General features: G+C 41.5%; 1 protein-coding gene across 2 annotated transcripts in view; it reads left to right on the top strand.

The window, feature by feature from the left end:
* Positions 1–3444: 3444 nt before the first annotated feature.
* Positions 3445–15568, top strand: part of LOC100136308 (atrial natriuretic peptide receptor 3) — an 88253-nt gene continuing 76129 nt past the window's right edge. Inside the window, exon 1 of one of the 2 annotated variants that reach the window (XM_036936534.1) lies at positions 3445–4456. In XM_036936534.1, the coding sequence (XP_036792429.1) occupies positions 3787–4456 (670 nt within the window). In that variant the 5' untranslated portion in view covers positions 3445–3786. The remainder of the gene's footprint in view (positions 4457–15568) is intronic. The other variant, XM_036936535.1, reaches the window with a different exon arrangement.

The raw sequence follows: 15568 nt of genomic DNA, 5'->3' as shown, positions 1-15568 counted from the left end.
AAAATGTTCCATACGCACAAAAAGCTTATTTCTCTGAAATGTTGAATTTGGCGGTACATCCAACCGTCTTCACAACTGTAGAATACGTGCATGGCGTTGTGTGGGTGAGCGGTTTGCTGATGTCAACAAAGTGGACAGAGTGCCCCATGGTGGTGGTGGGGTTATGGTATGTGCAGGCATAAGCTACGGACAATGAACACAATTGCATTTTATCGATTGACACAACATTCATCATGAAGTCATCAATGTTACTCATACTGTCCCATATACAACATTCATCATGAAGTCATCAATGTTACTCATACTGTCCCATATACAACATTCATCATGAAGTCATCAGTGTTACTCATACTGTCCCTGACACGACATTCATCATGAAGTCATCAGTGTTACTCTTTACTGTCGCCGACTCAACATTCATCATGAAGTCATCAGTGTTACTCTTTACTGTCCCTGACACAACATTCATCATGAAGTCATCAGTGTTACTCATACTGTCCCTGACACGACATTCATCATGAAGTCATCAGTGTTACTCTTTACTGTCCCTGACACAACATTCATCATGAAGTCATCAGTGTTACTCATACTGCCCCTGACACGACATTCATCATGAAGTCATCAGTGTTACTCTTTACTGTCCCTGACACGACATTCATCATGAAGTCAACAGTGTTACTCTTTACTGCCCCTGATACAACATTCATCATGAAGTCATCAGTGTTACTCATACTGCCCCTGATACAACATTCATCATGAACTTCAACAAGTGCTGTATGTATCCGTCATTGCTGATTCATTGAAAGTTGGGGAAGTGTGTGTGTGTTTTTTTTAATTGATATTTGTTGAGGGTCAGGCTCTCTTTGTCTGGTGGTTATCATAGGGTCACATTGTGTGATTGTCATTTCGGGAATTAACACTGTCAATCGGCAGTTAGGAATCTCAGGAAGATTACGTTGTTTCACCACCACATCTCATCACTATCCACCTACATTTCACATTTGCTTTCGTTGCTGCAACCCCAGCAGGAGCTATTTCAATAACAGAAAAAAAAAACAGGAAGTAACGCATTTAGCAAAAAAACAACAACTACGCCTTTCTGTCGTACAGGGAGGTCTTTATTTGGGGGGGGGGGGGGGGGGGGGGTTGGGTGCGTCATATAGGCCTAAACATCAGGTGATATTATCTAAATGACATGAATGGAAATATATCTCGTTGAGAAAACAACTGTTTTAAAAAGGCACCACCTTCATAGATTTTAATCCAATTTATAGAAGACGAGGTAACACTTCCCATTAAGGTTCCCCTTTTATTAACAATAAATGGGAAGTGTTACCAAAAGACATCGTCTAGGATATCGTATAGCTTCACTTACTTACTGTCTGTGGATCAAGTGTCTTCTTTGCACAGGGACAAACACAGGGACATAAAAAAAACAAAAAACAAGACTGGGTGGTGTTGATATAAAACACACCCTGTCGTGGCTGACAGATGGCCTTGATAATATGACTCCTTTAATAGATTTAAAAGAGCTGCGGTTATAAACCAGAACCCTTATTACGTGAACTAACACACCATCAACAACTTGCTCTGCCTGTACCGGTCATCTTTCTGGACAATTATACAACACACACACACACACGCACGCACACACACACACACACACACACACACACACACACACACACACACACACACACACACACACACACACACACACACACACACACACACACACACGCACACACACACACACACATACATACACACACACCCCCCCCCCCCGACACACACACACACAGACACACACATACACACACACATACATACACACCCCCCCCCCCCACACACACACACACAAACAGACAACACACACAACACACACACGCACACACACACACAACACACACAACACACACACGCACACACACACACACACACACACAACACATAGCTCAAATGATTTGCATTGGCACCAACCAGGCAGAGCCAAACGTGTAGACTATAATGTGTCTGCAGGATGAAGTGACCTCTGTCTCCAAGTATCTGTGAACCTGAGAAGGCGTCAGTTGCTCAGCGACTGTCCCAGAACCCTATAGAGACCTACACCTACACCTAGCTACACAACCCTAGCTACAGCACAGGATGCGGTAAAGATTAAATAACAAGCTGTCTAGTTTTAAGCAGAATGACTCTTAATTGCCTCTAAATAAGCGACTCCAAATTGCACCCACTGGTGTAATCAGGATAAAGGGAGTATAGACTAGAGCGACATTACATTACGTCAAAAAACCCCTGTCATTATTATAATGAGATTTCTGGAGAATGTGAGCTCTGTATGTCAAATGAGCCACGAACCAAATGGCCCGTGAGGGCCGCACATTAAAAGGTGATGTGAATGAGAGGTTGTTAGCCTTTACGTAAAAGAGAACTTGTTATGTGACTCGTTATGTGACTCGTTTAATGGGACATGAGAAATATAACCAGAGGCCCTCCTCCCCCTTGCTAATTCTACATCCAACATTCAGTACTCAGCTTTTTGGGTATGTATTTAATACAACACTGATGTTAGTATTGATTCTATCCATCGTTTCCACATATACCAACACGGGTGCACTCTATTCTAATTAAAAAAAGATACCGCTTTGGTTCGAATTGGTCAGGACAGTTAAAGGCATATCGATGTATATATCTCAACCTTGGTGATTCAAGTAAGCCTACAGTACAGCTCTAGTGTAGAATAGCCTATGTCGGTTGTAGACCACTAGGTGTCAGTCTACAGCAGGGTTACTCTTTCTCCCACGCAGGGTGTCCTCGTGCAGACTTAAGAGGTTTGATCATTCGTTGAGTCGTTCACTATGGAACGCTCAGGGTACACGTGTAATAATGGATATGTTAAGTGGGGGGTTTCTATCAGCGAAACGAATTAAATGATCAGTAGACCAATGATTGTGCAGTAAGCATCGATGTCACACCTTCAAGGTAAATTGATCAGGTAAGTCACACGTATTTAGTCTATAAATACAAGATATAGACGTTCTATACTATACTGTACTATACTGTCTATTGAATTGTATTGTGTAACAAAAAAAAAAAAACTGCTTAGACTCGTGTGTTTGTATCGAAAATAGCAAAGAAAACCTTCTCTTGAAACCTTGCCTACAATTATTTGATTTGTTCTATTTAGATCACACCATTGTTTGTATGAGGCAATGCATCCCAGTGCATTCGGTGTCTGTAAATCCAAGTGTGCCTACGTACAGTGGACTAAAGCACAACTCTACTTTCTTTGTAAAAAAAAAAAAAGAGAGAGAGAGAGAGAAATAGAGGGACCTGCAGCTTTAAGAAAGAGGTGTAATCATACAAGGATGACGCATGAATAATAATGAAAAGATTCTTCAAAACTCCTCCCCTCGGCCAGCGTGTGTGGTAGCTGTCTAGGCAGTTACCATATTTAAACAAGAGGATTGACCAGGGAAACGGGAGAATTAGTTAGGAAAACTCAGGGGATTCTTCCATCAGTTGAGAAGGTTGCAGGAGACTCTCTGTACAGGATCATACACTTAATACATTTAGACATTTTATTTTATTAATTCTAAGAAAAAAGGAAATTCAATTTAGATTTTTTTTTGTTGTTGAAAGATTCCACATTTGCAATTGACCTGCGCGCTCCGCGGCTCCGGGGACGCAGTTGACTTGGAGAGAGAGTTATACAGAGAGGATAGAATCTCTCCAATATTGCATTATTACTGATTACAGGCAAAGCATAACTTTTAAAGTTGCATCATGCCATGTTACATTTCATTGTGTTTGTACCTTTGGCTGGGGTTGTTACCTGGCCGGACAAGTACAGCCGTGAATGAAGACATTGAAGTATTGGTGATGTTGCCCAAAAATAACTCGTATATGTTCTCAATAGCAAGAGTGGCACCGGCCATCGAGTATGCAAAGCAGGGGTTGAAAATCGGCGGCGGTCTGTATTCGGGACTTAATTTCAAAGTGCGTTATGAGGATTCCGACTGTGGCAATGATGCACTCTTCTCCCTGGTGGACCGTTCCTGCGAGAAGAAACCGGACTTGGTTCTCGGTCCGGTGTGTGAATACGCCGCGGCGCCGGTTGTAAGGATGGCATCTCACTGGAACATCCCGGTAATATCGACAGGTGCTCTGGCCAGCGGTTTTAGAGACAAAGAGAAAGAATACTCTCACCTGACCCGAATCTCCCCGTCTTACCTAAAAATGGCAGAGACTTTCTTGGCGATGTTCCGTCATTTCAACTGGAAAGACGCGTTGCTGATCTTCGATGACGATAAGAAGGAGAGGAATTGTTACTTCACTATGGAAGGGGTGCACCTCAAACTCATGGAGGAATATCAGACTGTCACCTATGCCATCAACTCTAAAGATGAGCGCCTGAACACAGACGAAATCATCAAATATATCTACGAGAGTGAAGGTACTGTACTGAAAAGTCTCTACTCTGTCCCAGGGTATAGTTTTAAATGTCAGAATAGTTGGTCCACTAGTCCCATCTGCTAATCGTGCCACCCATTCTACTTATCATGTAATTTTATGCTTTATTGAAAGAAAGAAAAACAGGTATGTGAATGGCATGCGTTTCTGCTGCCCAGATATACCCAGTATCTGAGGAACCTATCCATGAAATAAGCCAAATATTTACAGGTAGGTTATGTGAAGCACCCATTGGATGTTAAATCTACCCATTGCATGTCAACGGGCATCAAGAACACATATTTGCAGTTGGCATATTCACACTAATGAAAATGAAATGCTTCCAATATGTGTTAATTGAATTACAACATGGTGTAGTTTCCCTCCCTGTACTGTGGTACTGTATGTATGTATGTAAGAGCACTCCACACTATGCCAAGAGGTCTTGCTTGACCTTTATGGCACACTTTAAGGATGCTGGTTCAAGCATTGCTCAGACGGATCCCCCTCAATCGTTACAACAGTATACCTTCAGTCAGCTGAGACTGCTGTGTTATCAATGTGCCAGGTGCTTATAAACGGTAACAATAAGGACAATGGCACGTTTACCACGGCGGAGAACAGGTACAACATGTCGGTTGCCACAGTTACCGTGACACCAGCGGATAAGTGGAATTGTGTTATATTTAAGCAATACGGCACGATAACCTGGGGTTCATCGCGTTTTAATAGGTTTAATATTAGTTTCTGAATGGCTAGAAGGGCATTAAAACCAGGTAGTGGACAGTTGGTAACATGACTCAATATGCACCTACGCATACAGACCGTGTTTATTACACAGTCGCATAAAGCAAAACCAACAACCATACAAACCGAAATTGGATACGTTGTCAACGCAGGTCCAAGGAGAAATAACATTTAGCTAGCATTGATTGTTTTTTGTAGAGACATCTTTTTTTTTTTTGGGGAGCATCTGGTGCCCTAACGTGGTGAGTGGTGAACATGCATTTCTCTGGTTCCTACTGTTATGACACAAGTCAAATCCTACCACATGTTTCTAGTTTGACCAACTGTTTTCAGCAACTGTAATTTTATAATTAGGTTGACTTATTGGAAGGTTTGCAAGCAAAAAAACTATTTAGCCCAGCTGCTAACCCTAGTGTTTGATATGCAATGCGATCTCCTCGTAGTGAAGTGTTCAGTGTCCTGACGAGAAGGAAAACTTTTCTAGCTATGCCAGGGAAAATCGGGGAAAATCGGGCATCACCAACTCATTGTCATGGATGTAAACAAATTAATATCAATAGAAAATAGCTTAAATAAGCGCAAAGGCAGCTACTTTGCTGTTATTCTGTCTGCAGAAGTAGTGACTGTGTTAGTTGGCTAGCTAGCAAGCGAGAGATAAGTACTTTGCTATCGAGCATGGCAACGGAACATATAGCATGGCAACGGAACATATAGCATGGCTACGGAACATATACATGGCAACGGAACATATAGCATAGCAACGGAATATATCACATGGCAACGGAACATATAGCATGGCAAATGAACATATAGCATGGCAACAGAACATATAGCATGGCAACAGAACATATAGCATGGCAAAAGAACATATAGCATGGCAACAGAACATATAGCATGGCAACGGAACATATAGCATAGCAACAGAATATATAGCATGGCAACGGAACATATAGCATGGCAACGGAACATGTAGCATGGCAACAGAACATATAGCATGGCAACGGAACATATAGCATGGCAACGGAACATATAGCATGGCAACGGAACATATAGCATGGCAACAGAACATATAGCATGGCAACAGAACATATAGCATGGCAACAGAACATATAGCATGGCAACGGAACATCTAGCATGGCAACAGAACATATAGCATGGCAACAGAACATATAGCATGGCAACGGAACATATAGCATGGCAACGGAACATATAGCATGGCAATGGAACATATAGCATGGCAACGGAACATATAGCATGGCAACAGAACATATAGCATGGCAACGGAACATATAGCATGGCAACGGAACATATAGCATAGCAACGGAACATGTAGCATGGCAACGGAACATATAGCATGGCAACAGAACATATAGCATGGCAACGGAACATATAGCATGGCAACAGAACATATAGCATGGCAACGGAACATATAGCATGGCAACGGAACATATAGCATGGCAACGGAACATATAGCATGGCAACGGAACATATAGCATGGCAACGGAACATATAGCATGGCAATGGAACATATAGCATGGCAACGGAACATATAGCATGGCAACGGAACATATAGCATGGCAACGGAACATATAGCGTGGCAACGGAACATATAGCATGGCAACGGAACATCTAGCATGGCAATGGAACATATAGCATGGCAACGGAACATATAGCATGGCAATGGAACATATAGCATGGCAACGGAACATATAGCATGGCAACGGAACATATAGCATGGCAACGGAACATATAGCATGACAACGGAACATATAGCATGGCAACGGAACATATAGCATGGCAACAGAACATATAGCATGGCAACGGAACATATAGCATGGCAACGGAAACATATAGCATGGCAACGGAACATATAGCATGGCAACGGAAACATATAGCATGGCAACGGAACATATAGCATGGCAATGGAACATATAGCATGGCAACAGAACATATAGCATGGCAATGGAACATATAGCATGGCAACGGAACATATAGCATGGCAACGGAACATATAGCATGGCAATGGAACATATAGCATGGCAACGGAACATATAGCATGGCAACGGAACATATAGCATGGCAACGGAACATATAGCATGACAACGGAACATATAGCATGGCAACGGAACATATAGCATGGCAACAGAACATATAGCATGGCAACGGAACATATAGCATGGCAACGGAACATATAGCATGGCAACGGAACATATAGCATGGCAACGGAACATATAGCATGGCAACAGAACATATAGCATGGCAACGGAACATATAGCATGGCAACGGAACATATAGCATGGCAACAGAACATATAGCATGGCAACAGAACATATAGCATGGCAACGGAACATATAGCATGGCAACGGAACATATAGCGTGGCAACGGAATATATCGCATGGCAACGTAACATATAACATTGCAACGGAACATATAGCATGGCAACGGAACATATAGCATGGCAACGGAACATATAGCATGGCAACGGAACATATAGCATGGCAACGGAACATATAGCATGGCAACGGAACATATAGCATGGCAATGGAACATATAGCATGGCAACGGAACATATAGCATGGCAATGGAACATATAGCATGGCAACGGAACATATAGCATGACAACGGAACATATAGCATGGCAACGGAACATATAGCGTGGCAACGGAATATATTGCATAGCAACGGAACATATAGCATGGCAACGGAACATATAGCATGGCAACGGAACATATAGCATGGCAATGGAACATATAGCATGGCAATGGAACATATAGCATGGCAACGGAACATATAGCATGGCAACGGAACATATAGCATGGCAACGGAACATATAGCATGGCAACGGAACATATAGCATGGCAATGGAACATATAGCATGGCAACGGAACATATAGCATGGCAACGGAACATATAGCATGGCAATGGAACATATAGCATGGCAACGGAACATATAGCATGGCAATGGAACATATAGCATGGCAACGGAACATATAGCATGGCAACGGAACATATAGCGTGGCAACGGAATATATCGCATGGCAACGTAACATATAGCATGGCAACGGAACATATAGCATGGCAACGGAACATATAGCATGGCAACGGAACATATAGCATGGCAATGGAACATATAGCATGGCAACGGAACATATAGCATGGCAACAGAACATATAGCGTGGCAACGGAACATATCGCATGGCAACGGAACATATAGCATGGCAACAGAACATATAGCGTGGCAACGGAACATATAGCATGGCAACGGAACATACAGAATGAACAAGTGGGTTGCGTTCATAAATATAGAACTAACTAACGCTAACTAGCGTCCAAAAGAGGAGAAAGCATGAATTTGCTTATAGAAATGAACATGTAAAAAAATATACATATATATTTGTACCGTTGAATGTGTTATTTTATATTGTTTTCTCAGCAACTGTGGCATAAACAGGTTAAACACCTCCCTTCTGTACATTACCTTGGAAAAATGAACTCCTCAAAGGGACTCGGATCCGCCTCGTCCCGCTGCATTGTCCATTATTTCCAAGGTAATGGACAGGACATCAGCAGTTATCCCTTATATAAGGGCTGCTCTTAGGTCTGAGGCGAAGGGCATTATTGCTTTTATAAAACTGTTGCCAACATAAAAAAAGACAAGATAAGCGACATGTTTTCATTAGAAGCGTTATTGTAATGAGTAAATTAGTTTTATTTCATCCTTCCAGTAGATGATATAGCCCAGGCAAAAGCCAGTTGCTATTTCTGAAGTTGCTAACCAAACAGGCTGGTTGTTAATTCTTTAGTTTTGGGATGTTTTGACCCAGTCGTTCATTCTATTCATTCCACGTTGCCGTGCTAAACAAATCATTGACATGTAGTTATCCACCGGGCGTACGCTGGTTGAATCAACCTGTTCTTACCCTTATTTCAGTGTTTACAATTAGACGAATTAGATGAAAATTAAAACAAAACCAATGTGCTTTCCACAAATGATTTCACGTCATAGTATGTTGTCAAATTTACATTGAAACAATGTTGATCCAACCAGTGTGTTCCCAGTGTGTCTAACAAGCAGAGGTTCAGTGATGATGATAGACAAGAAATGCAATAAATTAATTTTTCAACCCCCTAAAGGTATATGTCTGCACCCCCACATAAATCAAATATATATATATATATCTTTTTTAAATCCATATGTTTTCAGCTAGAGATATCTGGTTGATTTTCATTGGATGCATCTCAATCCACAGCATCTGCCTATTGTATGTCGCACTTCACAGCTGCATTGAAACTCGTGACAGAGCTAGAGCAGTGTTTATCAGACCAGGAGACATCCCATCTGAGGTGAAAGGTGACAGAACTAGAGCAGTGTTGGTCAGACCAGGAGACATCCCATCTGAGGTGAAAGGTGACAGAACTAGAGCAGTGTTTATCAGACCAGGAGACATCCCATCTGAGGTGAAAGGTGACAGAACTAGAGCAGTGTTGGTCAGACCAGGAGACATCCCATCTGAGGTGAAAGGTGACAGAACTAGAGCAGCGTTGGTCAGACCAGGAGACATCCCATCTGAGGTGAAAGGTGACAGAACTAGAGCAGTGTTTATCAGACCAGGAGACATCCCATCTGAGGTGAAAGGTGACAGAACTAGAGCAGTGTTTATCAGACCAGGAGACATCCCATCTGAGGTAACAACTAGAGCAGTGTTTGTCAGACCAGGAGACATCCCATCTGAGGTAACAACTAGAGCAGTGTTTGTCAGACCAGGAGACAACCCATCTGAGGTAACAACTAGAGCAGTGTTTGTCAGACCAGGAGACATCCCATCTGAGGTAACAACTAGAGCAGTGTTTGTCAGACCAGGAGACATCCCATCTGAGGTAACAACTAGAGCAGTGTTTGTCAGACCAGGAGACAACCCATCTGAGGTAACAACTAGAGCAGTGTTTGTCAGACCAGGAGACATCCCATCTGAGGTAACAACTAGAGCAGTGTTTGTCAGACCAGGAGACAACCCATCTGAGGTAACAACTAGAGCAGTGTTTGTCAGACCAGGAGACATCCCATCTGAGGTAACAACTAGAGCAGTGTTTGTCAGACCAGGAGACAACCCATCTGAGGTAACAACTAGAGCAGTGTTTGTCAGACCAGGAGACATCCCATCTGAGGTAACAACTAGAGCAGTGTTTGTCAGACCAGGAGACATCCCATCTGAGGTAACAACTAGAGCAGTGTTTGTCAGACCAGGAGACATCCCAAAAATCGGTCTTCTCACTAAAATGTCTGTAGTGTCCAAACAGTTTGGGTTACAAATCCCTCAATGGAAAGGTGAGATTTTGTTTTGCTGTACCCCGGTACCAGTTTAATTTTTATTTTTGGAAGTATATATGGAGACTATTTAGTGCCAAAAATAAGGTGTTAAATATATGTAAAAAAAAACAAGTAATAATTATGTTTTTCCTGATTTTTCTCATACAATTATCTCTCAGATTTAGGAGAGACACTTCAGAACAAACTTCCACCTCCAGCTTAGACAGGGTTTAGACTCTTATGGGTTAATATATCATTTAGAAATAGGCAACCAGAAGCTTATTGTCAAGTCAATAATATAGCTATGGTGGATAGCTAGGCTAACGTTACTTCTCCTTTGTTAGCTAGCTAGCCAACTAAAGCTAACACACAATCACGTCAAGCAGCTGACATTTTTTCATTTTTTTAAACATTTTTATTTCACTTTTATTTAGCCAGGTAAGCTAGTTGAGAACACCTTTATTTAGCCAGGTAAGCTAGTTGAGAACACCTTTTATTTAGCCAGGTAAGCTAGTTGAGAACACCTTTATTTAGCCAGGTAAGCTAGTTGAGAACACCTTTATTTAGCCAGGTAAGCTAGTTGAGAACACCTTTATTTAGCCAGGTAAGCTAGTTGAGAACACCTTTATTTAGCCAGGTAAACTAGTTGAGAACACCTTTATTTAGCCAGGTAAGCTAGTTGAGAACACCTTTATTTAGCCAGGTAAGCTAGTTGAGAACACCTTTATTTAGCCAGGTAAGCTAGTTGAGAACACCTTTATTTAGCCAGGTAAGCTAGTTGAGAACACCTTTATTTAACCAGGTAAGCTAGTTGAGAACACCTTTATTTAGCCAGGTAAGCTAGTTGAGAACACCTTTATTTAGCCAGGTAAGCTAGTTGAGAACACCTTTATTTAGCCAGGTAAGCTAGTTGAGAACACCTTTATTTAGCCAGGTAAGCTAGTTGAGAACACCTTTATTTAGCCAGGTAAGCTAGTTGAGAACACCTTTATTTAGCCAGGTAAGCTAGTTGAGAACACCTTTATTTAGCCAGGTAAGCTAGTTGAGAACACCTTTATTTAGCCAGGTAAGCTAGTTGAGAACACCTTTATTTAGCCAGGTAACCTAGTTGAGAACACCTTTATTTAGCCAGGTAAGCTAGTTGAGAACACCTTTATTTAGCCAGGTAAGCTAGTTGAGAACACCTTTATTTAGCCAGGTAAGCTAGTTGAGAACACCTTTATTTAGCCAGGTAAACTAGTTGAGAACACCTTTATTTAGCCAGGTAAGCTAGTTGAGAACAAGTTCTCATTTACAATGACAGCAAACAATGTGTATTTTCGTTAGTTTTACCATATCTATATAGCCATTTCTTTGGACATATCCATTATATCTAATGATACTGAGTAGAGTTGCACATTTTGGGGAATATTCAGAGGTGGAAGCTTTCCGTGGGAATCAATGGGAATATATGGGAATTAACGGGAATATATGGGAATTAACGGAAATATATGGGAATTAACGGGAATATATGGGAATTGACGGGAATATATGGGAATTAACGGGAATATATGGGAATTGACGGGAATATATGGGAATTAACGGGAATATATGGGAATTAACGGGAATATATGGGAATTAACGGGAATATATGGGAATTAACGGGAATATATGGGAATTAACGGGAATATATGGGAATTAACGGGAATATATGGGAATTAACGGGAATATATGGGAATTAACGGAAATATATGGGAATTAACGGGAATATATGGGAATTGACGGGAATATATGGGAATTAACGGGAATATATGGGAATTAACGGGAATATATGGGAATTAACGGGAATATATGGGAATTAACGGGAATATATGGGAATTAACGGGAATATATGGGAATTAACGGGAATATATGGGAATTAACGGGAATATATGGGAATTAACGGGAATATATGGGAATTAACGGAAATATATGGGAATTAACGGGAATATATGGGAATTGACAGGAATATATGGGAATTAACGGGAATATATGGGAATTGACGGGAATATATGGGAATTAACGGGAATATATGGGAATTGACGGGAATATATGGGAATTAACGGGAATATATACAAATTAATATTAATACCATTTAAATGTAGATGTTTTTTGCACTGGATATATTTTCTATATCATATGGACACATAAACATTTTACCTCATCATATGTAGACAGAATTGCAAAAGATTAAACCCTTCCAATTGAAAAAAAATGAAAGTTTTATTTACGAATTGAACATTAAATGAGATTACTCTTTACATGGGAGGATTTCACTGTACAACAAAAGGGAATATTGAATGATCCCCAATGATCCATCACATCTCCCAAAAACGTTTTCAACATCTGTAAAATGATAGTCGAGAAACTAAAGCTTTGGTTGTCTTCCTCTCAGGCTTCCATGTCTTCTCCATGGACCTCCTCAATGTCCAGCTCTTGAACATCAGACTCTGAGGCCTCATCTTCACTGTCACTTTCCAACCTTGTTGAGGATGGCTTGTTGTCAGTTTCAAAAAGCCTCAAATCTGCCCGGATGGCCACCAAATTTTTCAACCCTTGTATTGGTCAGTCTGTTGCGTGCTTTGGTGTGTGTGTTCCCAAACAAGGACCAGTTGCGCTCTGAGGCGGCTGATGTTGGTGGGATTTGGAGGATGATGGAGGCAACAGGGGAAAGAACCTCAGATCCACATAGTCCAGGTGGCTGATGAGATGTTTGGCATGACTGCCATATAGCATTTCCATCCCAAAGCCCTTGCTTGGAAGTGTACTTCGCCAGACTGCCAAGAACCTTGCCCTCATCCAGGCCAAGGTGGCGAGACACGGTAGTGATGACAACATAGGCCTTGTTGATCTTTGCACCAGACAGGATGCTCTTGCCAGCATACTTGGGGTCTAACATGTACACTGCGGTGTGTATGGGCTTCAGGCAGAAGTCTTCACACTTTTTGATGTATTTCAGAACTGCAGTTTCCTCTGCTTGGAGAAACAATGAAGTGGGTAGGGCAGTACGGATTTCTTCTCTTACATCTGCAAGCAGAGTCTGAACATCAGACAGGATGGCATTGTCTCCCTCAATCCGTCCACTGGTTACTGCTATAGGTTTCAGGAGTTTCAGGCTGCTTACCACTCTCTCCCAAAATACATCATCCAGGAGGATCCTCTTGATGGGGCTGTCCATATCGGCAGCCTGTGATATGGCCATTTCTTGGAGAGACTCCTTCCCCTCCAGGAGACAGTCAAACATGATGACAACACCACCCCAACGGGTGTTGCTGGGCAGCTTTAATGTGGTGCTCTTATTCTTCTCACTTTGCTTGGTGAGATAGATTGTTGCTATAACTTGATGACCCTTCACATACCTAACCATTTCCTTGGCTCTCTTGTAGAGTGTATCCATTGTTTTCAGTGCCATGATGTCCCTGAGGAGCAGATTCAATGTATTAGCAGCACAGCCAATGGGTGTGATGTGAGGGTAGGACTCCTCCACTTTAGACCAAGCAGCCTTCATTTTCGCAACATTGTCTGTCACCAGTGCAAATACCTTCTGTGGTCCAAGGTCATTGATGACTGCCTTCAGCTCATCTGCAATGTAGAGACTGGTGTGTCTGTTGTCCCTTGTCTGTGCTCTTGTAGAATACTAGTTGAGGGGTGGAGATGATGTAGTTCATTCTTCCTTGCCCACAAACATTTGACCGCCCATCAGAGATGATTGCAATACAGTCTGCATTCTCTATGATTTGCTTGACCTTCACTTGAACTCTGTTGAACTCTGCATCCAGCAAATGAGTAGATAAAGCATGTCTGGTTGGAGGGGTGTATGCTGGGTGAAGAACATTCAGAAATCTCTTCCAATACACATTGCCTGTGAGCATCAGAGGTTAACCAGTTGCATACACAGCTCGAGCAAGACATTCATCAGCATTTCTCTGACTATATTCCTCCATTGAGACAAGAACACTTTGGATTCCAGATTTGGTACATTATTTGCAAATGTACAAGCTTTTCCTTCTACATTAGCTGCAGTGAAATGTGTCCACACATCAGATGCTGCCCGTGGCATTTTCCTGTAAATATTAGTAAAAAATGAGTAAAAAAAACAACAAATACCATTCCATGTACAGATAAATAGTTAAGCAGTTAGATTAAACAACTCCTTTGTAAGATAAATGAAACATGTATGGAAACAGGTGAATTAACACTCCTCAGTTAGCAGGCTGAAGCAAGCTAAAACCTACATGGTAGCAAAAACTACCATGTGGGTTTTAGCTTGTGGGTGGATGGAGTGATGGGGGTGATTGGTGGATGGTTGGATGGATTGGCAGCATGGTTTCAAGGGGAAACTGTTATGGGGAATCCTTTTCTGAAATGCCTTCTCTGTCTCTCTTCATTCAGACTGGTAATGCAACTAGACCTATGTCTAATGTTTGCACAGAGGCATCCTCTGTTCATTCATGGCTCTCCTTTAACAGACTAAAAGAGAGAGATGAAGGGAGAGAGAAGAGTGAGACAGACAGACAGACAGACAGACAGACAGACAGACAGACAGACAAAGACAGACAGACATACAGGGAGAGACAGACAGAGAGAGACAGACAGACACCTTGAGACATGATCTACTAGGACAAGCAAGTGAGTGGTTCATTTGGGGACTCATAAAAATAGTTAATATTCTGTAAGTATTCTCATAATGTTCATTTACAGGACAGGGGGGTAGCTGGAATGGGCAGAGTCTAAAGCAAGGTTACATCATCTTCACCATTGGATTGTTCATCATAATAGGTAGAGAGACTGACTACATTAAATCATTCTGTTATCTGGTGACTCACGTTGTGGACTCATTGAGTAGTGTCGTGACTTTGGCTATGCCGGATTAAGTGATATGACATGCTATTCTATAAAATTATTTCTCTGTAATTAAGCTAATCAGGTAAATAATTAACTAGAAAGTCGGGGCACCACAAAATAATATTTATAGAACTGTTGTCTTCTGAATAAACTCTTAAAGACCTGGTCATCTTTTACATCAGTAGCAGTCAATATTT

This window comes from Oncorhynchus mykiss, chromosome 11 (genome assembly GCF_013265735.2).
Source record: "Oncorhynchus mykiss isolate Arlee chromosome 11, USDA_OmykA_1.1, whole genome shotgun sequence".
NCBI classification, from domain to species: Eukaryota; Metazoa; Chordata; class Actinopteri; order Salmoniformes; family Salmonidae; genus Oncorhynchus; species Oncorhynchus mykiss.
Note: the sequence above shows the minus strand (reverse complement) of the source record. Positions and strands in the feature narration are given on the sequence as shown.